Source organism: Heterodontus francisci, chromosome 47 (assembly GCF_036365525.1).
Source record: "Heterodontus francisci isolate sHetFra1 chromosome 47, sHetFra1.hap1, whole genome shotgun sequence".
Classification (NCBI taxonomy): Eukaryota; Metazoa; Chordata; class Chondrichthyes; order Heterodontiformes; family Heterodontidae; genus Heterodontus; species Heterodontus francisci.
In genome coordinates, this window is record NC_090417.1 from 2,385,359 (window position 1) to 2,412,994 (window position 27,636).

A 27,636-nucleotide genomic window follows, 5' to 3' on the forward strand; every position below is an offset into this window, starting at 1 on the left:
GTTTCTCTCTGATCTTTGCTCAGATATCATCTCATCCATGGCACCCACTGCTGCTCCCTTGACCCTATTCCTACCAAACTGCTGACTACCCAGCTACCATTCCTGGCCCCCATGTCTCCTAAGGCACTGTCCCCCTTCCTTTCAAATTTGCCGTCACCCTGCCTCTTCTGTAAAATCCAAATGTTGAACACACTCTCCTTGCAAATTGCTGCCTCGCCACCCTTTCCTCCTAAGTCTTGATGTGTTGGCGCCTCCCAAATCCGTCCCCATCTTACCTGCAACTCCATCTTTGAACCCCACCAATCAGGTTTCTGCTCCTGCCACAGCATTAAAGTCGCAAATGACATCCGATGTTACTGGTCATGGTAAAATATCCCACTGCTGTCTTAACATGATTGCAGCGTATGATACAGTTGACCACACCCTATAATGGCTCTAATGCCTCTGCACCATCATGCAGCTGGGCGAACATAAGAAATAGGAGTAGGCTATTCAACAAGATCATGGCTGATCTGCCCCAGACCTCAACCCCTCTTTCGTGCTGGTTCCTCATAGCCCTCAACTCCATGATCTTTCAAAAATCTATCTACCTCCTCTTTAAATACTTTCAGTGATCTAGCCTCCACAACTCTGAGGTAGAGAACTCCAGACATTCACTAGCTTCTGAGAGAAGAAATTCCTTCACATCTCAGTTTTAAATGTCTGTAACTAGGTCCCCTAGTTAGAGATTCCCCCACTAGTGGAACCATCTTCTCAACATCTACCCTGTCAAGCCCCCTCAGAATCTTGTACGTTTCAATAAGATCACCCCTCATTCTTCTAAACTCTAATGAATAAAGACCTAACCTGTTTAGCCGTTCTTGATAAGTCAACCCCTTCATCCCAGGAATCAGCCTCGTGAATCTCTTTTGAACTGCCTCCAATGCTAGTATATTCTTAAGTACAGGGACCAAAACTGTACACAGTACTCCAGATGTAGCCTCACCAACATCCCTCTCACAAGTCTTGTACAGTTGCAACAAGACTTCCCTATTTTTAAACTCCATCTCCCTTGCAATAAAGGCCAAAATCCCATTTGCCTTCTTAATTACTTGCTGCATTTGCATGCTAACATTTTGTATTTCATGCACAAGAACACCCAGATCCCTCTCTGCTGCACTTTTTTGGAGTCTCTCTCTATTTAAATAATAGTCTGCCTTTTGATTCTTCCTACCAAAGTGCATGACCTCACATTTTCCTACATTAAACTCCATCTGCCAAGTTTTTGCCCACTCACTCAACCTATCTATATCCCCTTGCAGATTCCTTATGTCCTCATCACAACATGCCCTCCCACATATTATTGTATCAGCAAGTATGGCGATATTATACTCTGCCCTCTCCTCCAAGTCATTAATATATATAGTAAACAATTGAGGCCTGAGGGTGGGAATTCCCTCGCCTGCTTTTATTTTTATCTGTCCAACTGTAGCCAGAGAATCAACTGCAATGGCTTCTCATGCCGCTCCCGTTCTGTTATCTCTGTTCCTCCAAGGATCTATCCCTACCTTGTTTCCATTTCTCATCTACCTGCTGCCTCTCATTGCCATCATCTGAAAACACAGTTTCCACATATATGCTAAAGACACTCAGCTCTATCTCGCCACCATTTCTTTCGACCTCTCCACTGCCTCTGATTTGACTTCTGGTACTGGATGAGCAGAAATTTCCCCCAGCCAAATATTGAGAAGACCAAAGCCATTGTCTTCAGTCCCTGCCATGAATTCTGTTCCTGGCAACTGTCTGAGGTAGAACAAGACTCTTCACAACCTTGGTGTCATATTTGACCCCGAGATGAGTTTCCAACCATAAATCTGCTTTATCACCAAAACCGCCTATTTCCACCTCTGCAACATCATCCATCTCCCCCAGCCCATCTACTGCTGAAACATTCATCCATGCTGCTGTTAGCTCTAGACTTGACTATGCCAATGCCCTCACAGCCGGCCTCCCATTTTCCACCCTTCATAAACTTGAATTCATAGAATCACAGAGAGATACAGCACTGAAACAGGCCCTTCGGCCCACCGAGTCTGTGCCGACCAACAACCGAATTCATCCAAAACTTTCCACGTACACTGACTCGCACCAAGTCCCATTCATGCATCACTTCTGTACTCTCTGACTTATATTAGCTCCTGGCCCACAAAGGCCTCGATTTTAAAATTCTTTTCCTTATTTTCAAATCATCCCATGGCCTTGCACCTCCCTATCTCTCTAACCTCCTCCAGCCCTGCAAACCTCCAAGATATCTCTGCTCCTCCAATTCTAGCCTCTTGTGCATCACCCATTTTGATCGTTTTAAGCATTGCTTTCAAGCTTTGGAATACCGCCCTAAACCCCCCTGCCACTCTAGCGCTCTCTAGCTATGTAAACAATAGCTTACATTTATGTAGTGCATTTAACAAGCAAAATGAATAAAAACATTTTTGACATTCTGTGATACTGAGCTGCACAAGGTGGAATCAGGAAAGATGACCAAAAGCTTGATCAAAGAGGTAGGTTTTAGGGAACATCTGAAGAGGATTTAAAATTTGACACTCCTTAAAACCTATCTCTTTGACTAAGCTTTTGATAACCTGTGCTAATACCTCCTTATGTGAGCTGGTGTTCAATTTTGTTTGATATTGCTGCTGTGAAGCACCTTTTGCTTTGCTCATTTTCCTCCCTTCTGAGAATCTGGCAGCAGCAGTGTCTGAGACTGGATGCGCACATTTGTTTTCTTAATGCTGAGAGTTCAAGTGCTTTTGAGTTCTTCATTAATTTAGGCTCTGATGCACAACTCAAGTGTAGGTAGGTTGCAGTGAAAAAATAATAGTCCGTGCTGAGCCTTGACGTTGACGCACAGCCGCCTGCACTGATGCTGCCTCACGCACTTAGCAGCAAGCACTACTCTTGGGGGATGAGTCCTTGATGGACGAAATGAGTGCAATCATTAGGTGCTTAGACCTGGTTGGGATATAGATGACGCAGGGGCTTGCTGTCCTGAGGTGTGCGTGCAAGGTTTTTTTCTCTTCAAGACCACCATTCCATTCTTATAAGGGCATCTAGACCCTGTTTCACAAGCTGGGTCTTGGTCATGCAGCAAAGATTTGCAGTCTGTACATTTTTAATCCAGAGCAGGTTCAAAATGAACGAGATCACTCATGCTTTCAGGGAGCTGTTGACACTGAAGGAGACCAAGATTCTGGAGCTGGAGCTTCACCTTGTTCAGAAAGAGCAGGAGATCCAGGATCTGAAGAGTAAACGCCACAAGTGTCACTCTGTGCTCCCGAAGACCCAACTCGCACCCAGGGCCAGGAGGGCTCAGGGCATCTCTGCCGAGCCGCAGTGTTGTCTGCCCTCTTCCGATTTGTACATCGCTAGGCTTCAAGAACATGAGAAACCAGATGGGCAGGACTGCACTTTCAGTTCCATGATCCTGTTTGTAAAGGAAGTAATGACTGATGCTAAGTGGGACTCCTCTCCTCGGTCAATATTAAAATGCTGGTATTTTCACTAATTGCTTAGCAGATTAGACTTTCAGAAAATAATATCATGGGATACAGTATTTGATTAATTTGAGACATGACCTGAGTGTAGCATGCTTGAGAGGAACAGGTGAGTTTGAACCGATGGTTTACAAAGCTCTCCTCCACTGGGGCTTTTCCTCAGCTCATGTCTCGGTTTGTTGTAGACTCATTGATGGAGATTGATCGCTGTGATTAGTTGACAGTTTCATGATCGTTGCATCTACCAGGATGGTAGATGGTGAATTTGATGGGCATTGGTCTTTTATCGTTCAACAGTTCCTCTGTTCCTATGCTTTTTCATCAAATTCTCAACGATTGGAGACCAAAACCAGAGGTCGCAAATATAAGATTGCCACTGATATATAATAAATCCAGAAGGAATTCAGGAGAAATGTCTTTACTCAGACACTGGTGAGAATGTGAAACATCCTCTTATATGGAATAGTTAAAGTGAATAGCACAGATGCATTTAAGGGGAAGCTAGATTGTGGCACTAAAAGGTGCTGTATAAATGAACATTATTGAAAGATAAGTACAAAGCATCAGTATCACTGCAGTGGAGCTGAACTCAGCTGAAAATGCCTCTTGATGGAGTTTTCGATGTGGCGTTTCATGTGCAGCTGCCTTTGGGTGGTGGGACAGGGGTGGAATATTGAGACAAGTTTCTGAGAGTTGCCAGGGTTTTGGGGGAGCTAGTGGAAGTTGAACTTGCTTTGGATCAGTAGTCCAGTAATGTAACCACTACACTCCCACAACCAATACATGCACAAGCTTAAAACCCTTTCTGCAATTAAACAGCCTGAGGCCTGAGTGGGAACACTCTTTAATGGCCTGTCTTACCCTCAGTCATCCTATAGCCTTGCAGGACGAATTGGCGCACAATTGTTACCGTGGGTAGGGCACTGGAGGCACGAGAAAACCATATAGCTTATAGGGAGGCACTTGGCTCTTGCTGTGGGAGTTGTTAATGCCAGCGATAACAATTTGCATTAATACAATGCCTTTCCTACGCAACAACAGTGACTACACTTCAAAAAGTACTTCATTGTCTGTAAAGCACCTTGGGGCATCGAAAGGCGCTATAGAAATTTTTTAGTAACACGGGAAAACAGCCCAGTAACATTTTGCTGGTCGCAGGTTATCATCTGAGCACCTGAACTGTCACCCTGGCTAAGCTGTGAAGCAGCACAGAGCCACAACTTTCCACCTCCTCCTCTGCCTCCTGAATCCTGGGGGTGGTGTTGGTGAGCAGATTCTCCTCCAATCTGGACCTTTTGTCTATCCTTTTCTGGTTTGATGGTGTTGAAGCTTGAGGCCCAAGATCGCGTGCATCTTGGATTTATCCATCGAGTCGCGAGATTGTTCCCTGTGCTCTATTTTTTGACAGGCTCAACTATTTAGGCCTTGATGTCCTCACAGTTGAACTTTCCAGCAAGGGTCACAGGTTGGCAATCAGGCAAAGGAGACCTAGACTGGGAGTCAAATTTGGAAACTTTTTGGTCTGTGACTTCATTCACCACAGGGCAGTGAGCCGAACAATTAAAGCATAGAGAGTTCTTGGTGTCGTCTTCATATGTTCACAGAACATGTGCACACTCTCCAGCAGGAGTCACTGTGTTATGATCCTTTCCCCCTCCCAGAGGTGATGGCAATTGTAGCAGCTCCTATTTCTACTCTGGCTGAGTTCAGCCAATCAGCACACACCGAGGATTGAACTTGCAACCTTGCATGGCTTTAGTTACTCAATACTATTAGCAGCTGAGCTGCTGGGTGAGGTTCCTAACCTTTCGATGTGGGATTTGTTGTCAGTTTACCATAGATTTACAAATAAGCCATGAAATCCATTCAGTGCATTAAGCCTTCCTTTCAAAGGTTTCTCTGCTAATTACTCAGGGACATGACAGCAAGTTGCATAAGCCACTGGAGTGATTACTATGGAGACATTTTTATATTGGAGGATTGCTAAGCTCAGTGCCCAGTTAGGGCGCAAAGTACTTTGAGTGGAGGTTAAAAGGGTGTGCACTTTCTTCTTTTTAAAAAAAAAAACTATTTAAATAGTTCATAAGTGTCTGCTTTTGTGGGGCCATTGATAACCATAAACTTGGAGTTTGTTACATGAGGGGTGATGCATAGCTGGGGCTGCAAAACATCACTAGGATTTGGATTCTGTCCACAATATTACGGCAGGACTGAAAAGTAAATCCATGATGCCTGGGATTACACACGTACTCCACTGCTGAACAGATTACTAGAGGAGTAAGACAGTCTGAATTGTCAGCATGTTCATTTGTACATTTCCATCAGTGTTTTTGTCTCCTGTTTCTTGTTTGAGAGACTTGTTGATGAGTGCTATCACAGCACTGTAGGAGCACTGAATGACTCTGGACCTCTGGCAATATTATCTCCCATTGTACCTCGTGGACACATTAAGTCGAGAATATCGGAGCAGCTTGTTTTGGCATAAAATATTACAAATTTACAGGAGGAAGGTATTTAGCCCGTCGTGTCTGTGCCAGCCAAACGAAGGGCTATGCAGCCTAATCCCACTTCCCAGCTCTTGGTCCTGTAGGGTATGGCACTTCAAGTGCATATCCAAGTATTTTTAAAATGTTATGAGGGTTTCTGCCTCAACCACCTTTTCAGGCAGTGAGTTCCAGACCCCTCACCACCCTCTGGCTGAAAATTTCTCCTTAACTCCCCTCTAATGCTTGTGCCAATTACTGTGCCCCTGGTTATTGCCTATCTGCTAAGGGAAATAGGTCCTCCCTGTCCACTCTGTCTAGGCCCCTCATGATTTTATACACCTCAGTCAAATCTCCTCTCAGCCTCTGTTCCAAAGAAATCAAACCCCAGACTATCCAATCTCTTAGCTAAAATCTTCCAGTCCTGGCAATATCCTCATAAATCTCCTCTGTACCCTCTCAAATGTGATCACATCCCTCCTGTAATGTGACCAGAATTGTATGCAGTACTCTAGCTGTAGCCTAGCTAATGTTTTTATATAGTTCTTGTATAATGTCCCTGCTGTTATATTTTAATAAGGGAAGTATCCCATATGCCTTCTTCACCACCTTATCTAACTGTCCTGCTACCTTCAGGGATCTGTGGACATGCACTCCAAGGTCCCTCTGCTCCTCGACACTTCTCAGTATCCTACCATTTGAATGTGTATTCCTTTGCCTCTCCAAATGCGTTAACTCACATTTCTCTGGATTGAACTCCATGTGCCACTTTTCTGTTCACATGACCAGTCCATTGATAACTTCCTGTAGTCTACTGCTTTCTTCCTTACTACCAACTATACGACCAATTTTTGTTTCATCTGAAAACTTCTTAATTATGCCCCCTATGTTTTAAGTCTAAACCATTGATATTAACCATGAAAAGCAAGGGATCTAGTACTGAACTCTATGGAACCCCACTGGAAACAGCCTTCCAGTCACAAAAACACCCATCAACTTCCTGGCATTGAGCCTGACATCTGTGTAGTTAAGAGAGACAGTAAGGATCTTTCTGTTCACTCATTGCCATATGTCCCACTGACATGGTGCAGTATCTGTAGGTGAATCTGCTTGTACAGTTTGCCTCTGTAGATCCAAGCCCATTGCACATTGCAGTCTGACGTAACGCAGAGACGTTGTACTTGAGACCTTTGCAGCTGAGAGAAAGAGCAAATCTTTTGTCTCAGCATTCTGGTTTGGATCTGAGCACAGGCTTGTATTTTTAGGTACTGTTCGAGCAAACAGAAGCCGCAACAATGAATTTGGAGAATATTGCACGAGATGATGTAATCTGCCTCCACCAGTTTGTGTGGATGCACAGTCGGTCAGTCCCTTGTCCAAGTGATAGCCTGCAGTTCTGAATTAGGCCTCTAGTTGGTGCTGTGCATCAAGATTTACTCACCTCAGACAAGGGAATAGCTTGAGTGTGACTGTCTCCGTCAGGATGGATACATGAGTTAAGTGTGCTATGCTTCAAGGATGTGACAAGCAGTTGTATATGTGTGGATGTTACTAAAAACTAGTGGGCAGATAGAAAATCGAATTAAAAAGTTGAATGGTATGTTGGCCTTTATCTCACGAGGGGTGGTGATGGGTGGTGTGTTGAGGGCATCATATTACACTTGTATAAAGCTGGTTAGACCACATCTAGAGTACTGCATCCAGTTCTGGGCACCACACCTCTGAAAGAATATATTAGCCTTGGAGGGAGTGCAGTGCACATTCACCAGAATTATCCTGGGGCAAAAAGGCTTAATTAATGAGGACGGGTCACACAGGGTCTGCTTGTAATCCTTCAAATGTAGAAGATTAAGGGGGAGTTTAATTGAAGTGTTGAAGATGATTAAAGTGTGTGACATTTTCTATCTATCTATTTCCTCAAGTTGGAGTTTGACCATGTAGCGGTGATGTCAGGATGCACCGTTTCTCAAAAGGTAGTGGAAGCTGGAATTCTCTTGCTCCCAAAAAGCTTTTGAGGCTTTGGGTCAATTGAAAATTGCAAGAATAACATCAGTGGATTTTTGTGAGGCGAGAGTATTAAAGTCAAGGAATCAGAGTGGGTAATTAGAGTCGAGATACAGATCAGCCATGATCTAACTGAATGGCAGAACAGGTCCAAGGGGCTGAATGGCCACCTTCTGTTCCTGTGAGTGGATTAATGGGAAACAGCAGGGGAGGATGTGAGTGACTGAGAATAAAGAATTGGCAAATACATGTAAATCTTGGTGAACTGGTGATGTAACTCAGTGAAACTTCAATCTGAGGCAGTCAGAACTCCCCAATTGTTGTCCTACTTTGTGTCTCATTCCCAGGATCTCTGATCCTGTACGTTAAAAATTCTGCCAATGTGATTGTTACATATCCACGCCATCACTCAGACTGTTTTTACCTCCGTGACATTGCCCAACTCCGCCCCTGCCTCAGCTTATCGGCTGCTGAAACCTTCATCCATGCTTTGGTTGTATCTAGACTTGACTATTCCAAAGCAATCCTGGCTGACCACCCACATTCCACCCTCCATAAACACAAAGTCATCCAAAACCTGTGTCCTTACTTGAACCAAGTCCCATTCACCCATTATCCTTGCGCCACATTGGCTCCTGGTTAAGCAATGCCTCAATTTTAAAATTCTCATCAATGTTTTCAAATTCCTCCATGACCTCTCCCCTCCCTATCTCTGTAATCTCCTCTGCCCCTACAACCATCTGAGATCTCTGCACTCCTCAAATTCTGGCCTCTTGAGCATCCATGATTTTAATGGCTCCACCATTGGTGGCTGTGGGTTCAGCTGCCAAAGCCCTAAGCTCTGGAATTCCCTTCCTCAACCTTCTCCATCTCTTTCCTCCGCTAAGCTGCTCCTTAAAACCTGTTGCTTTGACCAAGCTTTTGGTCAGTCGCCCTAGTATCTCCTATTGGAGCTTGGTATCAAATTTTGCTTTATAGTGATCCTGAGAAGCACCTTGGGATGTTTTTATTATGTTAAAAACACTATATAAATACAAGTTGCTGTTGTATAATGCTCACTGTCTATTTGTCTTGAAGGGCATTGATTTGTTGTTGCGGTTCATGTGTGGTTATTTTCCAAACTAATCTATATCAGTTGCTGCTGATACCACTCGAAAACATGTCATAAGAGCTGTAATGCTGGACTGCTCAACTGCCCAGCAGATTAGTCAGTGTCTTGATAAAATTGGTTCATATTTTGGTTGAGACCTTTTGAATCCCACCTGCAAAGTTAGCACCTTGTTCGCTTTCACCTCTGGCTTTCTGAATGTGCATTTCTTAAAATGCATTCTCCGTGTTTCAGATTGGCAGTATTTGTAGGCTTTCTAAATTTCAGAAATTGAGATCTTCAAAAGCTCAGAGTCATTTTACCCCAACACCCTTGTCCACAGTTCTTCTAAAATATGAATTGGGCAGTTGGTCTGTTGTCAAAATTAGACATTTCCACCTGTGTGTTTAGAGGTATGGAGCAGAAGTTTCAATATTTGCTGTTTATGATACTTGAGAACCGAATCAAGTGCTGGTCGCCCCGCCTCATAACGTGCTCTGTTTACAGAGAGACTTGTGTTTATATAGTGGCGTGTCAGCTCCCTAGGGAATTGCCTCAAACTCTTGGCGTACACTTGAGTGTCTTTGAAAACTGCTGTTCTGTTGGCAACTGATCTTTCTTTCTAACACGTTCCCAGATTCCATCCAGAACATCTTCAAACATTTGTCAGTTTAGCAGGAGCAGATGATTGAGGCGCTGTTTTATTCAGGTAGCTGTCAACATTCAATGCTAACTTCAGATTGCTTCACTAACCAAATACAGATTGATGTGTGAAGTAGCGAATAGAGGCAGGTCGCCGCTACTCTCCCCATCACCATCCGCTCCCCCCCCCCCCCCCCCCCCAAACAAACGACTCTGATTCTAAATGCGGGTCGCCCTACTTCATTGATATGTGTAAAAGATCTGGAGGAACGTCTCTGAAGACGGTGCCTGGAGCTGATTGTGTGGGGTTGGTGGAGGGACTTCCTTGGTGGAGGCGCTGTCCCTGGTTCTGTGGTGCTGAAAGAACGTGGCTGCAGACGGTGTGTGGGGTTGGTGGAGGGACCTCGTTGTCCCTGGTTTTGTGGTGCCTGGAGATGACTGTGTGGGGCTGGTGAAGGGACCTCCTTGAGGCACTGTCCCTGGTTCTGTGGTGCTGAATCCGCACTGGTGCCGGTGTCCTGGCTTCAGAAGTCTTCACTGCGCTGTGCAAACATACACTCGGTAGCAACAACTCCGCACCACGCCCCACCCCTTCCTTCTCTTCAGAGCCAGGGCTGCTTCATTCATTCTCAGTTCTATTCAATCACACTCCAATCCTGTTTTTTTAAACAAGCTTCGAAACGCTGTCACGATGTTGTTCATTTAGAAGATCCCCGTTAACCTGTTCCAAGCTCTTGTAATCGGAGCACGTCCCATCCCAAGACAATCATTGATTTCCTCGCTTTTTATTTAACCTATTACTGAGCCTGTCTTTTCAGTTGGGGAGGATCAGTCTGGGAGTGGAGTACATGGTGAAAAGTGTGTGTTCGACCGGAGCCATCTCACTGGTTGGGGTCCACTCCTCATCCCAAGAGGATTTTCATTGAAGTTTTTGACCGACTCCGGGATTCCTGCTGGAACGAAGGTCACCAGTGGGTTTGAGAAGCTCTATGGAGTTGCAAGGAAGGAGTTGCCTGATTTCCCAAGGAAGGTGCCAGGGATGGTTCGAGGCGACACTCTGAAGATAATCTAAGATCTGCAGAAGGAATCGGGCTGAGAATGTTGCGAGATGCTCAGTAATTCGGCTCGAAAACTGGCCAGAGCTCGGCGCATGGTTGGCGGAAAGTAGGAGCCGTTCTTTCTCCGCTCGAGTTTGGTGTGTGTGCGGATTAACGGGCGAGATGGGGACACTGCGTGACCTGCAGTACGCCCTCCAGGAAAAGATAGAGGAGCTGAGGCAAAGGGACGCGCTGATCGACGAACTGGAACTGGAGCTGGACCAGAAGGACGAGCTGATCCTGAAACTACAAACCGAGCTGGATAAGTACCGTTCGGTGCTGCGACCGGCCGGTCAGCCAACGGGGCAGACCGAGGCGAGCAGCCAACTGCAGGAGCAACAGCGGACCAAGAGGCAGGCCATCTCGGCAGAGCCCACCGCCTTGGACATCCAAGATATCAGCCACGTCACCCTGTCCAGCTACTCCAAGAGTGCACAGTAAGTTGGAGCCAACTCTCGGCCTCCACTGACGCCGCCTTTAAACTTGGGGTAAAGTCTCTGAGCGAGTTTTGCCATCCCATTTTGCGCCATTTCCAACATGTGCTAGTGACAAACCATGTGTGTGTATATGTGAGAGGATGCAGTAGTGGCCACGTGATAAAGGATCCCATTTTCATCCCTTCCAGCTGCTAATAGGACACAATCTTTTCCCACCGACACTACCTGGATGGCTGAGCATGATTTACGTGGCACCTTTGCAGCACTGATGGCCAGCTGGCCAATCTGGGGAGGGCAAGGGTGGCTACAAATTTAGCAGGCCATCCACAGAGTCAAGTTGGGTGGAGGACCCAAAAGGGGAGGGGCGAGGTGGTGGGTTAAGGAGGTCAGGCAACAGGCAGCGGCATTAATTAAGGTGCAGAAAGTAATCGTGCCCAACATGCCTTCATCCCCCTCCACACCCAATTTCCCCACAACCCTGAATGTTGGCCTTTTCTAAGGCGCCTCCCAGGGGTCCCTTTTAAGGCCATGAGTTTGGCTGCATTGTGTCAATGAGTGGATCATGCAGCGTCTGAGTGCCACCTGTTTTAACTGGAAAGTGGCATCATAGTCTGATCTCTGTCATAGGCCCTGCTTTGTAAATAGAAATTGGGCTCTCGTCTGTCTCTGCCAGAAGACCGAGTTGCCTAATTCAAGGCTGTGCACAAGAAGGCAGCAAGGACATTAAGAAAACTATCTTCATGGGGTCAAGAACCAATTGGTTGTGTTTCTGGAGGGGCGAGTGATTGCAAGATCAGGATATCAAGGCTTTGGAGAATGCAGAGGAGATTGTTAGCTGGGGTTTGACTTGTGTGGAGCTGGGATTGTTCTCCTTGGGGCAGAGAAGGTTAAAGGGAAATTTAATGGAGATGTTCAGAATTCAAGGGTTTTGATAGAGTAGGCTTAGGGAAACTGTTTGCATATTTAAGATAATTGGCACAGGAGCAGGGGGAAGATGAGAATTTTTTTTTTTGCACAAAGAGTTATGATCTGGAATGCATGGCCTGAAAGGGGCAGTGGAAGCAGATTCAATAGTAGCTTTAAAAAGGGATTTGAATGTATACTTGAAGAGGAAAAAAACTGCGGGGCACAGCTGGCATTGGCATGGTGAGGCTTTCTTTTATCTTTTTTTTTTAAAGTTGGTCTGTTGAGGAAATTGGGCTTTTTTTTCCTGTTCTAAAAGTTTTTGTTTTTATGTTCACACAAAGAAACTTCTACATAACAAAAGCACCCACAGCTCCCCCGTCAGTGCCGGAGCTGAGAGACGCGAACAAGATTGGTTCCATTGAATTCCTCCATCAAGACCACAGTGACACTTTCACCAGGAGCTAATATTTCGTTTTGCATCATCTCTTTTTTTTAAAAAAAAAATCTGGCACTTAAGAGCTCAATACTGGATATATGGTATAAAGAGTAGATGCAAACCCCAATGACACTCCATAGTCTCCTCACCAGTGAATTCGGGATTACTTATGTTTATAAACCTGGGCATAAGACTTTGGTGTTCCCTCTAACACTTCACGCTGGCAGCAGATGTGAGCAGGTTATCTGGAGACTTCCTGAGTTGGAACCACAAATTCAGCTGATGCCGATCTAAAGCTGAACCAACAGCACACGTAGAGCTGATGGGGAGATTCTGTGGAGTTCAGCAGGAAAATATACATAGGGATAGGAGGAGGCCATTCAGTTAGATCATGGATGATTTGCATCTCAATTCCGTTGACCTGCCTTGATTCCATAACCCTTAATACTCTTGTCAAGCAAAAATATATTGATCTCCATTTTTTTTTCCCAGTTGATCTAGCCATGGCTTTTTTGGGCGGGTGAGTTGCTGCAGCTTTCCACTTTGTGTAAAGATAATTTGTTTAATGAGCCCTTGCTCATCTCAACTCTGAGCCTCATTGGGGTGGAGGGGGTGTGAAATGTTTGAGGTTAAACCTTGGATTTAAGAAACGTTTTCATTTTTATCTAAATTTTCATACTTCTTGGGAGAAACATCAGTAGGAATTGTGGAGTGTATTTCCACTGAAAGGATGTCACACATGATTCTGACTGAATTTTTTCAGTTGGAAGAACGTCAAAAACACTTTTTTCCTTTTCATTTAAAAACCTAGCATAAGTGCGACAAAAATAATGTGCCAGACATGACTATGTTTGTGAAGAGGCTGAACCTCACTTGTGAGATGACTATCTCGCATGCGACTATATCAGTCAGGAGTTAACAGGTCAGTCTGCTATAGAGATAGTATCCATGACTGTGGCTGACTCTGGTGTTGCTTCGTGTCTCCTATTTGCTGCAGAGATGTTCTGACGGTCACTTTCTTCCCCCCCTCTCCCCCGCCCCCCCCCAAATTTATGTACACAGTACCAAAATGTCTCATATCAAAGTTACGAATTATATCCTATCTGATTGTGGCAAAGGTGAACTATCTCTCCTGATCCTTCTTTAACTGTTTACAACCTTTGACTTAGTTGACCACGCCATCATCCTTCAATGCTTCCACTATCGTCCAGGTGGGTGGGGCTGCATTCACCTGGTTCCATTCGTATCTGTGCAGTCATAGCCAGAAAATCACCTGCAATGGCTCTGTTCCTGTTCCCGTACCATTGCCTCTGGTGCCGCAAAGGATCTACTCTTGAGCCGCTTCCAATTTCTCATCTACTTGCCGCCTTTTGGCGACACCATCTGAAAACTCACTTAACTCTACCTCACCACCAGCTCTCTTGACCCCCTCCACTGGTCCTAAATTGTCAGACTGTTTGTTTGACATCCGATACTGGATGAGCAGAAGTTTCCTCCAACTAAATGTTGGGAAGAGCAAAGCCATTGTCGTGAGTCCCTGCCGCATCTTTTCCCTGGAAACTCTGATGCTGAACCAAACTGTTCGAAACTTGGTGTAATATTTGACCCCAAGGTGAGATTCTGACCACACATCCACGCTATCACTAGGATAAACTATTTCCACCTCAGTAATGTCACCCTCTGCTCCCACTTCAACCCATCTGCTGCTGAAACCCGCATCCATGCCTTTGTTACCTCTAGACATGACTATTACAGCCCACTTCTAGCCGAACTCCCATTTCTATCCTTCGCAAACTTGAGGTCATCTAAAGCTCTGCGCTCAGAGGAGGAGAAGGAAGGGGAAAGGTTTGAAGTAAGAGCTGGAGTTCAGTTACTGACTTTTGGGTTTGATCTAAAGTCTTTGATTGCAGTTGTCTTGCAGTTCTCGTTGGGGCCCAGTGCACACTTTCAAACTTGTTTAGCTGCAGGAGTCTTCTCTCTTGAGGTTTGAGTGGCTTCTGTTGGTCCCTGGAATTTCGTGAGTGAGAGAGAGGGAGACAGGAAGAGACCTTCCTTCTCTGTTGTCTTCAAATGGCAGTCTCTTCTCAGACTGTTCTGTGTGCACAATTCAAACAACTCCAAGTTGGCCAGCCGGTTAGTCATGTAACTAACTCTTTCTTTGGAACAACCTCTCCTGCAGTTTGAGCATTTCAAAGCTTACTAATGCACTCGGTGGGATGGGGCTGGGGGCTGGGGGCGGGTGGTGGCGGGGTGTTGAGTGCTGTCTCTTACACAGATAAGATGTGGATCATCACTCTTGCCCAGACCAATCTTTGTTCATTGAATCAGTGAGCAGTTCCATTGTCTCTCTTCTTCAACTGTCTTTTAGAATGCAAAATGTGCAGCCATGTTTCAGTGGTCTTTTACACCGTTGTTTTTTTTCAGTTCAGTAACAGTTTAAATTAATGTTCTGTATGACAAAATTAATGTCTCATTTTGGCAGGTGTGGTTTTCAGGACACATTACTGTTTGTGGGAGCTTGTTATGTGTAAATTGGCGTACACATTTCCCGCATTACAACAGTGACTACACTTCAAAAAGTACATCATTGACTGTAAAGTGCTTTGGAACATCCTGAGGTCGTGAAATATACTATATACATACAAAAATGTCTTTTTTTTAACTATGTACGGATGCCCTGGAGAGTACACATTGGGAGATGGCCAGGTACAGGGAGACTAAAACCTCAGAGGGTTCATGTAGCTAGCTGACTTGTTAGTGTACAGAAGCCCTAGGAATTCACAAAGGGACCCCCATGTGGTACTTCAGGTGTTGGTGCCTTCCAGATACTGCATTTACATTCCGTTCAGGAAGAGGAGTATAAAGGAACGTTATTGTGGAAATGACAGGGTTAAATGTACTTTTTAATTAATTTATAACTATTTCTTATGTACCAGCCAGCTGTCTCCAAAAAATGCTGGAGTGTCAACATTGTAAGAGTTGCATGTAGAACAAGCACTTAACCTTGTAGTTGGATTATTTGTCAATTACGAACCACTTACAATCATAAAGAATTTGCATTTTGTTAGCGCTTTTCATGAACTTGGGATGTCCCAAAGTGTTTTAAACCAAAGGAATACTTTTGAAATGTAGGAACTGTTGTAATGTAGGAAACATGGCAGGCAAGTTGCGCACAGCAAGCTCCCACAAACAGCGATGTGAGAATGACCAGATAATCTGTTTTTGTGATTTTGAGTGAGAGATAAATATTGGCCAGACACTCAGGAGAATTCCCCTACTCTTCTTTGGAATAATGCCATGGGATCATTTACATCCACTTGAGAGAGTAGATGCGGCTTGCTTAAACATCTCATCTGAAATTACTAGCATGTATTGAGCAACTAAGTTAATTTCAAACATTTTCTTTAAAAGTGTGAAACATGAAGGAAGTGCCTGAAGGTTCCAGTCAGTGGGTGTGTTGCAGCCTTATCCTTTGCCAATGCCCATCAGTTCTTGGCATGGGGGTGAACTGGGGTGGAGGGTCAGACAGAACTGATGGTTGGGAATCACCAGTGAGACTTAAATGTCCACCTGATGGATGTTCTCGCATGGCTGTTTGTAAAAGAGTCAAAAATGGAGTTGCATTCATTTGGAACATGTTAGCCATCTCCTTGGCCTTGTGTATAGAGGCATCCCCCGCTGTATTACTGAGCTGTAACAGACCAGCAGTTTCCCGGTTCCATCCCAGACCTGGTATTAAGCTGAAGTAGGAATTGGCCTCAGCAGCTCTCGGTGAGGAGGGGTCGAATCTTCGAGGGAATCCTGCCCTGTGTCTGGGACCCCTACTGGAAAAGCGCATGTGTGTGTGTGCTGTGCAAACCCAGTTGTTGTGTCTGCCACGATCACACTCACTATCTCTGTTCACACTTGACATGGGCAAGGTCCCTGAGGGGTGTGTGTCCCTGTGGAACTGCACCTCAGCTTGGACAAAAGGGGAGAAAATTATAGGGGGAGAGCTTGTGGTTTTCACTTGTTCCTTCTGCACACTCTGGCAATCCAATATGTCATTGTAGTTACTATGGATACACTTGTGCATTAAATAGAGCACATTCACTCCAAAGCTTAAAAGCTTTCTCTATTGAAAACAATTGAGATCATAAATATCCATGCGCAAGATTAGTTTGAAGTATCTGAGGTTTGGGAGAAGGTTCTCTTTTCATCTAAAATATATTAAACAAGACATGAACTTTCAGCAACAAATAAGCATCATATGTTTTGAAGTTCTTCTGCCCCTTTTGCTATTTTCTCCTTCTGTCCTAATGCACTGGAGCTTGCAGCTCCCCCGACACCTTACCCCAAGTGCTCACTGTTGGCGTATGAACCTGAACAGAAAACATCCCTCCTAACCTCATCCCATATCCACACATGCACACTGGGGGTCAGTAGATAGTGCACAGAGTTACGAATCCTGGTGATCTTACTCTTTTTAAAACAAGGAGGCTGAGGGCCATTGCAGCAGCCTTACTAATATTCTGATCTAAGGTTGATCTCTCTCCCTCTGGCTTGTAGCATTCCTTGACCAAAAACACATCTGCACAACAGGCCTGTATTGATGCATGGTCCTCAAAGGGTGTTCCAACATGATGTAGGAAGACTTGTATTCCTTTGGTTTCTTTTCTCTCCCTGCCTTCCCAGAGAGGATTCAACTGGCCCTCAATTGGCACCTCTGCTCAGTGCCATGGCTTAACTAGTTTCTGTAATCATCAATTTGCATCCAGCCACTCCTTCATAATAAAAAAGAGCATCATTTGGATTCATTGAGTTATACAGCACAGAAACAGGCCCTTCGGCCCATCGTGTCCGTGCCGGCCATCAAGCACCTAACTATTCTAATCCCATTTTCCAGCACTTGGCCTGTAGCCTTGTATGCTATGACGTTTCAAGTGCTCATCTAAATACTACTTAAATGTTTTAAGGTTTCCTACCTCTACCACCCCTTCAGGCAGTGCGTTCCAGATTCCAACCACCCTCTATGTGAAAAAGTTCTTCCTCAAATCCTCTCTAAACCTCCTTTCCTTCACCTTAAAACTATGCCCCCTGGTTATTGACCCCTCTGCTAAGGGAAAAAGTCTCTTCCAATCTAACCTATCAATGCCCCTCATAATTTTGGATACCTCAATCATATCTCCCCTCAGCCTTCTCTGTTCTATGGAAAACAACCTTTCGCCTATCCATTCTCTCTTCATAGATGAAATGCTCCAGCCCAGGCAACATCCTGGTGAATCTCCTATGCACCCTCTCCAGTGCAATCACATCCTTCCTATAGTGTGGTGCCCAGAACTGTACACAGTACTCCAGCTGTGGCCTAACTAGCATTTTATACAGCCCCATCATAATCTCCCTGCTCTTATCTTCTATGCCTTGGCTAATAAAGGCAAGTATCCCGTATGCCTTCCTAACCACCTTATCTACCTGTGCTGCTGCCTTCAGTGATCTATTGACAAGTACACCAAGGTCCCTCTGACCTTGTGCTGCTCTCTCTTTCATTGTAAATGAGAAACACCTTACAGTGGGTTATTTTTATTTCAAGCCAAGTGAAAGACAGATGTCTTTGAGTTTCTCTGTTTCTGCACGTCAGTTGCAGCCCCGTCTCCTGCAGTCAATGTACCGATCCTTGAAAATCCAGAAGCTGTCAGCCTTGATCTTCTGTGGAATAATTATCCAGACTGCGAACACATTTGCCTGAGACGCTCCTGTTTCTCTTCTAAATTAACTTTGTAAGCCTGCTACCAGTACAAAGATTGTAGTTAATCTGCTGGAACAAATAATTGGCTATTTACAAGGGGCAGGAAATGTAACAGCAATGTTGCACCTGTAAGTGAGCAGAAAATATAACTGGTTTAAGAAAATACTGGTGCAATCATGAGAAAGTACTCCAGTCATGATTATATTGAGAACTTAGTTACTTTTGAGCTATGGAAAAAAATGATGTTCAATCATACAGTAGAGGTGGAAGAAAAAAGTCAGGATCATTTGAGGGGATTGAAAGCATTTGTGCAGCTTATCAGTGCCAACTTTGTCCAAGAAATGCTCAGAATGGGGAATACGGAGAATGAGGATTTTGTTGGGTGGAGTGCCTGGTACTGTTTGGGAGAAACAATTTTTCAGATGGAATTTAATTTAGAAGGCTCCAACACAGGCGTGTCACACCAGGAAGCACATTGATGGACTGAAAATGGATCAGAGGCAGTGTTATTAAGGAGACTCCCTTAGAGAAGGCACGATTGTTCAGGAAACTTGCTCAAGAGCTGAAGTTTGGCTGGAGGCAGTGTTGCTTTGCATGTTCATTCCTGCATTGGAATTGGAGGCTCCATTACTGAGGAGGTCCATTCCAAAAAAGTCTCACGTGGGGGCATATTCATAGAAAGGAGACGCCATCATGGGTTGAATGCCTTGGATTGATGTATTTCTTTAAGGGCAATGTATCATGTCCAGTTAAGGAGAGCAAATTATTTGGACTCTGCAAGCACCATAATAGCTGTTGTGACATTCTTTAAACATATTTCATTTTCACGTACCCATTTTCACTGGAGATTCATTGTTTATTATAATTGTTTCAAATACAAATTATCCAAAGTCGCCAGTGCTTCCAGAACAAATTACAGTCTTTCCCCTGTGTTCAGGATGCTAACAACAGCAACAGATTACATTTATATTGTGTGTTTAAGGTTGTAAAATGTTCCAAGGCACTGTGCTAGCTGGAGTGAAACCTTAAACCTATTTCTGAAGAATGGGCTTTTAATTTCATGACGTGTAGCCTGCAGAGGAAGTTTTCCCCTTGGTGGGAATATAAACGATTGAAAAGAGATACATACAGCTTTGTATGGGGCAGTAGGGGTTGTTGATCATCTCCGGTGCCCAGTAATGGCTCCATCCATCACATTTTCTCTGCGCCTTGCCAGATATGAGCAGAAAGGCTATCTGCTAAGACTGTCTATTATCCGAATGCTCGCCTTGTGCCAGACGTTCCGCACAATGGGAGCGGATGAAAATTGGTCAGTTGGAATTTCATTCAGTGGCATTGTTTGGTCCATTTGGAACTCTGTACAAAAGGAGTGAATTGGAGAGAATTCAGTCAGTCTGAATTCTGCAAAATGACAGTGAATTGGGAGCCGATGGGCAGGGGTTTGTCCTTTGCAAATCCATCCAGTGGATAGAAATGGGAAGGAGTTTGTTCAAATGGGATTGATGCTGGTAATGATTTTGTTGTACCCATTTACACCTCCTCCACACCCATCCTTTGTTTCTTTACTTGCCCTATTACCATCCCCTTTTTGTGTTGCGCCATCGTTCGCTTTTGTCATTTAACCTCTCTTGCTTTCCCCCCTAGCCTTTTTGTTCTTTACTCTTCCTCCTTTCCCTGCCTCTGTACTTGCTTCAAAACCTATTCAACCTCTAACTTTATCCAGTTCTGATGAGAGGTCGTCGACCTGAAACATTAAATCTGTTCCCCTCTCCACAGGTGCTGCGTGTTTCTCGCGTTTTCTCTTTTTATCTCAGATTTTCAGGATCCACAGTATTTTGCTTTTGTTGAGGGAGATGACCTCTGCTCTGACACTTTTAATTCTCCCCATATGGAATGTTTTGAGAATTGTCAGTTCAGGCAGTAACACTGGCCAAGAGACTGATTGTGCAGCCTACAAAAGAAAAGGATCTGTAAACAGTATATCTTATGCTGACATTTAGTTGCTGCTTCCCACTGATTCTTGCCTGGCTGTTAATTTGTTAACTTGAGGTTCTGCACTGGGTAAAATGAAAGGGTTGAATATTGATGCTTGGTCCAATCAATACTTATACGCCTGAGTTTTAGTCTTGGATGCAAACAGATTGGTGCCTCTTTCATGTTTTATGCACATGGTGAGTCAAAGTTTCCCTGGGGATAGTTTGAGTGTTTTGGTCTGCAACCAATGCTGTCACAACTCACTAAACTTATAGCACAAGCGCCCGCAATCAGTCAGGCCATCAAATCAGGAGGAAACTGAACTGAGAAGCTCCAGGATATAAAGACTATTGTACTAAATGAGACACTTCCATTTATTTAGCACCTTTCATGTCCTTGGGATATCCCAAAGTACTTTACAGCCAATGAAGTACTTTTGAAGTGTTGTTTTTGTTATAATGTAGGAAACGCAGCAGCTAATTTGTGCCCAGCAAGATCCCACAACAGCAATGTGATAGTGATGAGATATTCTGTTTTGCTGATGTTGCTTGAGAGATAACTATTGGCCAGGACATGGGGAAATAACCCCTCTGTCCTCTTCAATAGAGTGCCAATGGGGTTTTTTACATCTACCTCACAGCACACAGGGCTTCGGTTTAACATTTCACCCAAAAGACGGCATCTCTGACAGCGGCACTCCCTCAGCACTGGAGTGTCAGCCTTAATTTTTATGCTCAAGTCTGTGGAGTGTGATTTGAACCTACAGCCTCCTGACTGAGAGGGCTACCCACTGAGTCACAGCTGACAACCGAGGCACCAGTTAACTTGTGAAATGAAAGTGTTGCAACTGAGTGAAATTGATTTGCTGTATCTTGGAAGGATCAAATATAAGATGGCTTGGTGGGGAATATTTTCCTTATTAAACCCAATATTTTACTTCTGCCAGGCTCCTCCTGTCTTTCACACACAAAGATTCCTGCAAGGCAAAAACTAAGTTCTCCTGTGGCAACTGCAGCAGAAGCTCAGTGTCCTGAGTGCATTTTCAGAGGATATGTTTAGGGGAAGGCAGAGAGCCAGACTTCAAGCAGAGTGAGAAACTAAAGTGACTGAGTCACCTAGGAAATTCTTCCATTCATCCTCATGAACACCTAGTCAGTAACATTTGCTTTGTTGATTCATTTTTCCCATATGTGTCAAACTGCAAAGGTGGAGCTTATTTTGACTGAAAAATTAAGTACCTTCCAAGTTGTGTGTGCATTAACTCTATTATACTTCACTGCTGTGCTCCATTTTCAACCCTGTGCTTGCTCTCTCTCACTGGTAACTTTATCTTCCTGCAGTAGTTCAAGCTTTTCATCCAAGGCACTCGTTTGTAATTGCTGGTGAATTCAGATTAGTGGAGTAGTGACCAACAGAAGACCATTACAGAGCTGGGGGAATACCAAGATTGTGGTGGGATGCAATTCTGTGATTGCTGATAGCCCATATAAGCTCATGGATGCCCAGTTGAGCTGCTGGATCTGTTCTGAATCTATCCCATTTAGCATGGTGATCGCACCTCGCAACACAATGAAGGGTGTCTTCTCAGTGTGAAGACAGGACTTTGTCTCCACAAGGACAAGGTGGTCACTCTTACTGATACTGTCATGGATAGATGCATCACCAGTAGGTTGGTGAGGACGAGGTCAGTTAGGTTTTTCCCTCTTGTTGGTTCCTTCATCTTCTGCTGCAGGCCCAGTTTGCTGTGTCCTTCAGAATTTGGCCAGCTCGGTGAGTAGTGGTGCTATTGAGCCATTCTTGGAGAATTGCATTGAAGTCCCTCACCCAGAGTACGTTCTGTGCCCTTGCTACCCTCAGGGCCTCTTGCAAGTGGTGTTCAACATGGAGTAGTACTGATTCATCAGTTAAGAGAGGGTGGTAATCAGCAGGAGGTTTCCTTGCTCATGTTTAACCTGAAGGGTTCTGGAGTCGATGCTGAGGACTACCAGGGCAACTCCCTCCTGACTTTGTGATTGTACTGCCACCTCTGCTGGGTCGTATGGTGTTGTGGAGTCTGGGACTTTGGCTGAAGGGTGTTAATCTGCGAGTATGACGATGTCAGACTGTTGCTTCACTCGTCTCCCAATTTTGGCACAAGCCTTCAGATCTTAGTGAGGAGGGCTTTGCAAGGTCAACTGGGCAGGATGTGCTTTTGTTGTGTTCACTGCCTGAGTCGATGCCGGTTGGTCCATCAGGTTTTATGCTTCCAAGACTTTCTCGTAGCAATTTTTGATACAATTGAGTGGCTTGCTAGGCCATTTGAGGGCAGTTAAGAGTCAACCACGTTGTTGTATGTCTGGAGTCACCTATAGGCTCGGCCAGAGAAGGACAGAAGATTTCCTTCGATAAAGGTCATCAGTGAACCAGGTTGAATTTACAACGTTCTGGTAGTTTCACCTTCACCATGACTGATAGCAGATTTATTCATTCTGTATTTGTTCAATTAACTGAATATAAATTCCCTAGCTGCTGTGGTGGGATTTGAACTCATGTTTCTGGATCATTAGTCCAGTAACATAGCCACCATGTTACCATACTCTTAGGTTTAACCGGTAGTTACCACCTCTTACTTAATGGCATCCTCCTTTAATGACATTCTCCTTCATCTCTCATCATTCTTGGCCTATGTCTTCTCTGATCTCCAGTGGAACTCCTCCATTGCTAAACTGACCTGGAATCATAGGACTAATACAGCACAAAAGAGGCCTTACAGCCCGTCGTGTCCTCTTGCATGTCCAGCCTCCAGTCTCTCTATTGCAACTTTTCTTTCTCTCCTCATTTCATTGCTGAAACTCTGATCAGTGCTTTTTCTGCAGTGATGTTGTTCCTCCTCAGCCCTACATATTTCCTCCTACACACTCTTCCTGCTCGCTGTCTCTTCATTGTGTTGAAACCATGGTTCATTGCACCATCTGCTTCTCTAACTTTTTCTTCCTCAGAACCTCAAAACTCTTAGCTCCTTCCTATGACAATCTTGATTCTTTAAAACCCCTAGTTTACCAACTCACTTTTGCCTCATTTATAGAATTTTCTCCCTTATTTTTCTCAGCATTGATGTCTTCCGGATTGGCCCTGGCTTTTAACTGCTTTCTCTATTGAAAAAATCCCATTGACAATTGTCCCGTCTCTTCAACTATACAAACTTGCAGCAGCAGCAATTTGCTTTTATATGCCACCATTAACCTAGAAAAGCATCTACAGTAATCAGACAAAGATCAGCACCAATCCAAAGAACAGGTGACCATTTGCTTGAGCAAAGAGGTGGGTTTTAAGGAATACCTTAAAATAGGAGGGAGTTGGAGAGGCTGAAAAGTGTGTGTAGGGGTAATTCCAGAGCTCGGGGACCAAATGGTTGAAGCACAGCTGCCACTGGTGAGGTGAAGGGGGTGGGGAATGGGCAAGAGACCAGAATTGGAGGAACTGAATTTTGGGAGAGCTGGAGGAGGTTACAGAGATGGGGATACCACAAATTGGTGAAAAACTAGTGTGTTCATTTTAGAGGCACATTAAATGCACTCCAGCTATAGGCTGTTGGACCCATCTGATGGGAATAAACTTCTGTTGGGATGGCTGGGTGGATCAGATTTTCCCCAGTTCTGTGCTGTTGCTGCCTAAAGGTAGATTGAATTGAGTTTTCTCTTTCTCGCTGGTATTTTTACTCTCACTCAAATCTTCGCTCGACCCGAAGACATCAGGAATTTGTTGGGTGAAGAATTGTGGATCAATTCATAAACCACCTGCTCCTCCAACAACATTGGGCTACCACTCTGAGCTTTCTTACTTTGTTGCCTTTCCTTAATAATGTGCAGCATCCTATTTTTTTTTTTTAATTGAGTAGTTTTAAGGTGTACAATGTTATAATGGGTGAAAAGAAGCACAAGGAAGCTCATGTGGTCAAAGACACTTTAGATTTCAGGATGAGGAAATCACTGAGTAAAGTTACAAGTTTCAGGGGGAATGAATGGGTTTGAGTTGGAATAAGTGGAGTCTCAATTTCAACGCTAAGTTTTTCATACTATTATGGGATGCATTGTAGAGGGTTGGAGAACCAGTTGAGAGAAGGTATGTCATGGGGAAGTGTCCAATCATGACTCAGGAACTTTCAAGACAGCCCGCCTGAGCTCCGGAACTTACTGCAGGAAATGATTGGGCAGAGGCATGCATCCCGAGTCCGTTAGGTGCCAGTGGGTTAAGTAGATAAATGTGCAGATATTGATTCCTTAGTGTCTCCAAGTCCATCTCTGATCTATCTCTGGTTTTGTGCAACAGATCGAAGGAGCTGATCAAGGATGCCATCTTGGAGAATGACTTCATGAAGAATTTGGAGATGTCTCAGATCCAGGAGATTGTGGATTGCATGTACCCGGTGGAGTACACCAAGGACAGCTACATCATCGAAGAAGGAGATGTGGGTTCACTGGTGTACGTGATGGAAGGTAGGAACACATAGTCTGAAAGTTGAAGCCAGTTGGCTTTGTGCTTTACAATGTTGGAATCTGAGAAATCTGCCACGAAGAACATGAATAGGAGCAGCCATCAGCCTTTCAGCCCTTTGAACCTACACCGCCATTCATTCAGAGCATGGCTGAACATCTACAACATCGACACCTTCCCACACTGTCCCTATATCTTTTGATTCCCTTAAGATTTATCAATCTCTGACTTGAACATAGTCAACAACTGAGCATCCAGATCTCTCTCGGGTAGAGAATTCCAAAGGATCACAACCCTCTGAGTGAAGAGATTTCTCCTTATCTCAGTCCGAAATGGCCAACCTCTTATTCTAAGACTGTGACCTCCTAGTTCTGGACTCCCCAGCAGGCAAAACATCCTCCCAACATCTCTATTAAGCTGCTTCAGAATTTTATATGTTTCAATGAGATCATTTCTATTCTTCTAAACTCGAGGGAATATAGGCCTAGATTCCTCATAGCATAATCTCATCATCCCAGCAATCAGTATGGTGGATCTTTGTTGCACTGCCTCTAAGGCAAGTACATCCTTCTTTGGGTAAGGAGATCAAAACTGTACACTAGGTGTGGTCTCACCAAGCCCCTATACAATTGCAGTAAGATTTCTTTTTTATTTTACTCCAATTTTTTAGTAATAAAGGTCAACATGCCATTTGCTTTCCTAATTGTTTGCTATACCTGAATGTTAACTTTCTGTGATAACAAGGACACCCAGGTCCTTCTGAATACCAACATTTCCCAGTCTCTCACCAAATACTGAGGCCCAAGCACTGGTCCTGGCAGTACCCTGCTGGTTACAGCCTGCCAACCTGAAAATTACCCATTTATTCCTACTCTCTGTTTATGTCCATTCACCAATCCTCAGTCCATATATTAAGTCCAACCCCATGAGCTCTAATTTTATGTAGCAACCTCTTGTGTGGCACCTTATCAAATACCTTTTGAAAATCCAAGTACACTACATCCATTATTTCCCTATTCACCCAACTAGTTACAACCTCAGAAAAACTCCAATAGGTTTGTCTTTCATAAATCTGTGTTGACTCTGCCCAATCATATTATGATGGTTTTAAGTGCCCTGTCATCATGTTCCACCAACAGATTGTAGCATTTTCTCTACGACTGATGTCTGGCTAACTGACCTACAGTTCTTTGTTTACTCTTTCCCTCCTTTCTCGACTAAAAGAGTTACATTCGCGACCTTCCAATCTATGGGGACTGTTCTAGAATCTAGGGAATTATGAAAAATCAAAACCAATGCACCCTATTTCTGTACATACCTCTTTTAAAACCCGAGGATTTAGACCATCATATCCAGGGGATTTGTCGGCCTTTAGTCCTATTAAATTCTTCAGTACTATCTCTTTACTAATTTCCTCAAGTTCCTCATTCTTATTAGACCTTTGGCTCCCCACAACATCCAGAATGGTTTTTTTTTTGTGTCTTCTACACTCGAGACAGTTACAAAGTATTTGTTTAATGTCTCTGTTATTCCTTATTTCCATCATAATTTCTCCCTTCTCTGCCTCTAGGGGACCCACATTTACTCTCACTAATCTCTTCCTTTTTTCATACCTATAGAAGCTTTTACAATCTGTTTTTATGTCTCTAGCTAGTTTACTCTCATTCTATTTTCTCTACCTGTACCAATTTCTTGGCCATCCTTTGCTGAATTTTAATATCCATTCTTAGGCTTACTACTCTTTTGGCAACATTATAAGCCTCTTCCTTTAATCTAATATTCTTGCCACGTCTGGACCACTTTTTCTGTGGGATTTTTATTCCTTAAGCAATTATATAATTGTTGTGAATTCTGAATTAATTCTTTAACTGTTTGCCATTGCTTATCTACTGTCATATTTTTTAATCTAGTCTCTGTAGGACTGATAAAAGCTGAGGAGATTGTTGCATACAACCCTTCAGCAAGTCCATTCAATGCAATTGAAAGGCCCAGTCTGTTTCAGTGCAGATTGCTACATGCTGTGAAAAATACATCAGGGTTATTGACATTTATGGGTTGTGCCAAGTCGGGTCTTTGGATGCAAACACTTCAGTTTGTATTTACATGTTGTAGGTCACTTCAGTATTTCAGCTCATCATTTATAAACTTGTACTGGCGCAAAAGGATGAGGGTTTAGTTCCTTCGGAGTCAGCAATAATGTGTTTCTATTACATTCACTTTCTTGTAGTGGGCGGGAATGTGAGGTTGAAGCCCAAGATCAGCCATGACCCCATTGAATGGCGGAGAAGGCACAACAGGCTGCATGGTCTACTCTTGCTCCTAGTTCTCATTTTCTTACACAGGCTTTGCTAGAAAAACCACCACTCAGTGCCCATTCCCAATTGCCTTTGAGAAGTTGGTGAGCCACCTTTTAGAATTACTGCAGTCCATCTGAATAAGGTGCTGCCACAGTGCTGTTAGGCAGGGAGTTCCAGGATTTTGACTCGGTGACAATGGAGGGGTGGTGATGCATGTCCAAGTTGGGATGGTGTCTGTCTGAGAGGGGAACTTGGGTGTGATGGTGTTCCCATGCACCTGCTGTTATAGCACAGCCCTCCCACATGCATTGACCCCCCCCCCCCCCCCCCAAACCCTGGCAGGTTAAAGTTCAGCCCCTTGTCTCACATTTGCTCCTCCAGTCACAAACCTTGGGAGTCATGGTCAGCTGGGCAGTAATTTGACAGGGTGAATCACCCACCCTTTACAGGATCCATCCGATATTCGCTTCTGTTGCGATGTGTGGACATTCAGTGAAGGCAGGGTTGAGCTAAATTGTCACATTCGTCTTGGTCAAACCTTTTGA

General features: G+C 44.1%; 1 protein-coding gene across 5 annotated transcripts in view; it reads left to right on the plus strand.

Moving 5' to 3' along the window:
• LOC137357094 (cGMP-dependent protein kinase 1-like) overlaps positions 1 to 27,636 on the plus strand; it is a 101,766-nt gene that overhangs the window by 1,959 nt on the left and 72,171 nt on the right. For 4 of the 5 annotated variants that reach the window (XR_010971134.1, XM_068023113.1, XM_068023114.1 and 1 more), the window contains exons 1-2: positions 10,967 to 11,280; positions 24,630 to 24,796. Coding sequence is in view for 4 of the 5 variants with exons in the window: in XM_068023113.1 (XP_067879214.1) it covers positions 10,967 to 11,280; positions 24,630 to 24,796 (481 nt within the window). In the remaining variant the exon portion in view is untranslated. Of the gene's footprint in view, positions 1 to 10,966; positions 11,281 to 24,629; positions 24,797 to 27,636 lie in introns of those variants that run through there. The other variant, XM_068023116.1, reaches the window with a different exon arrangement.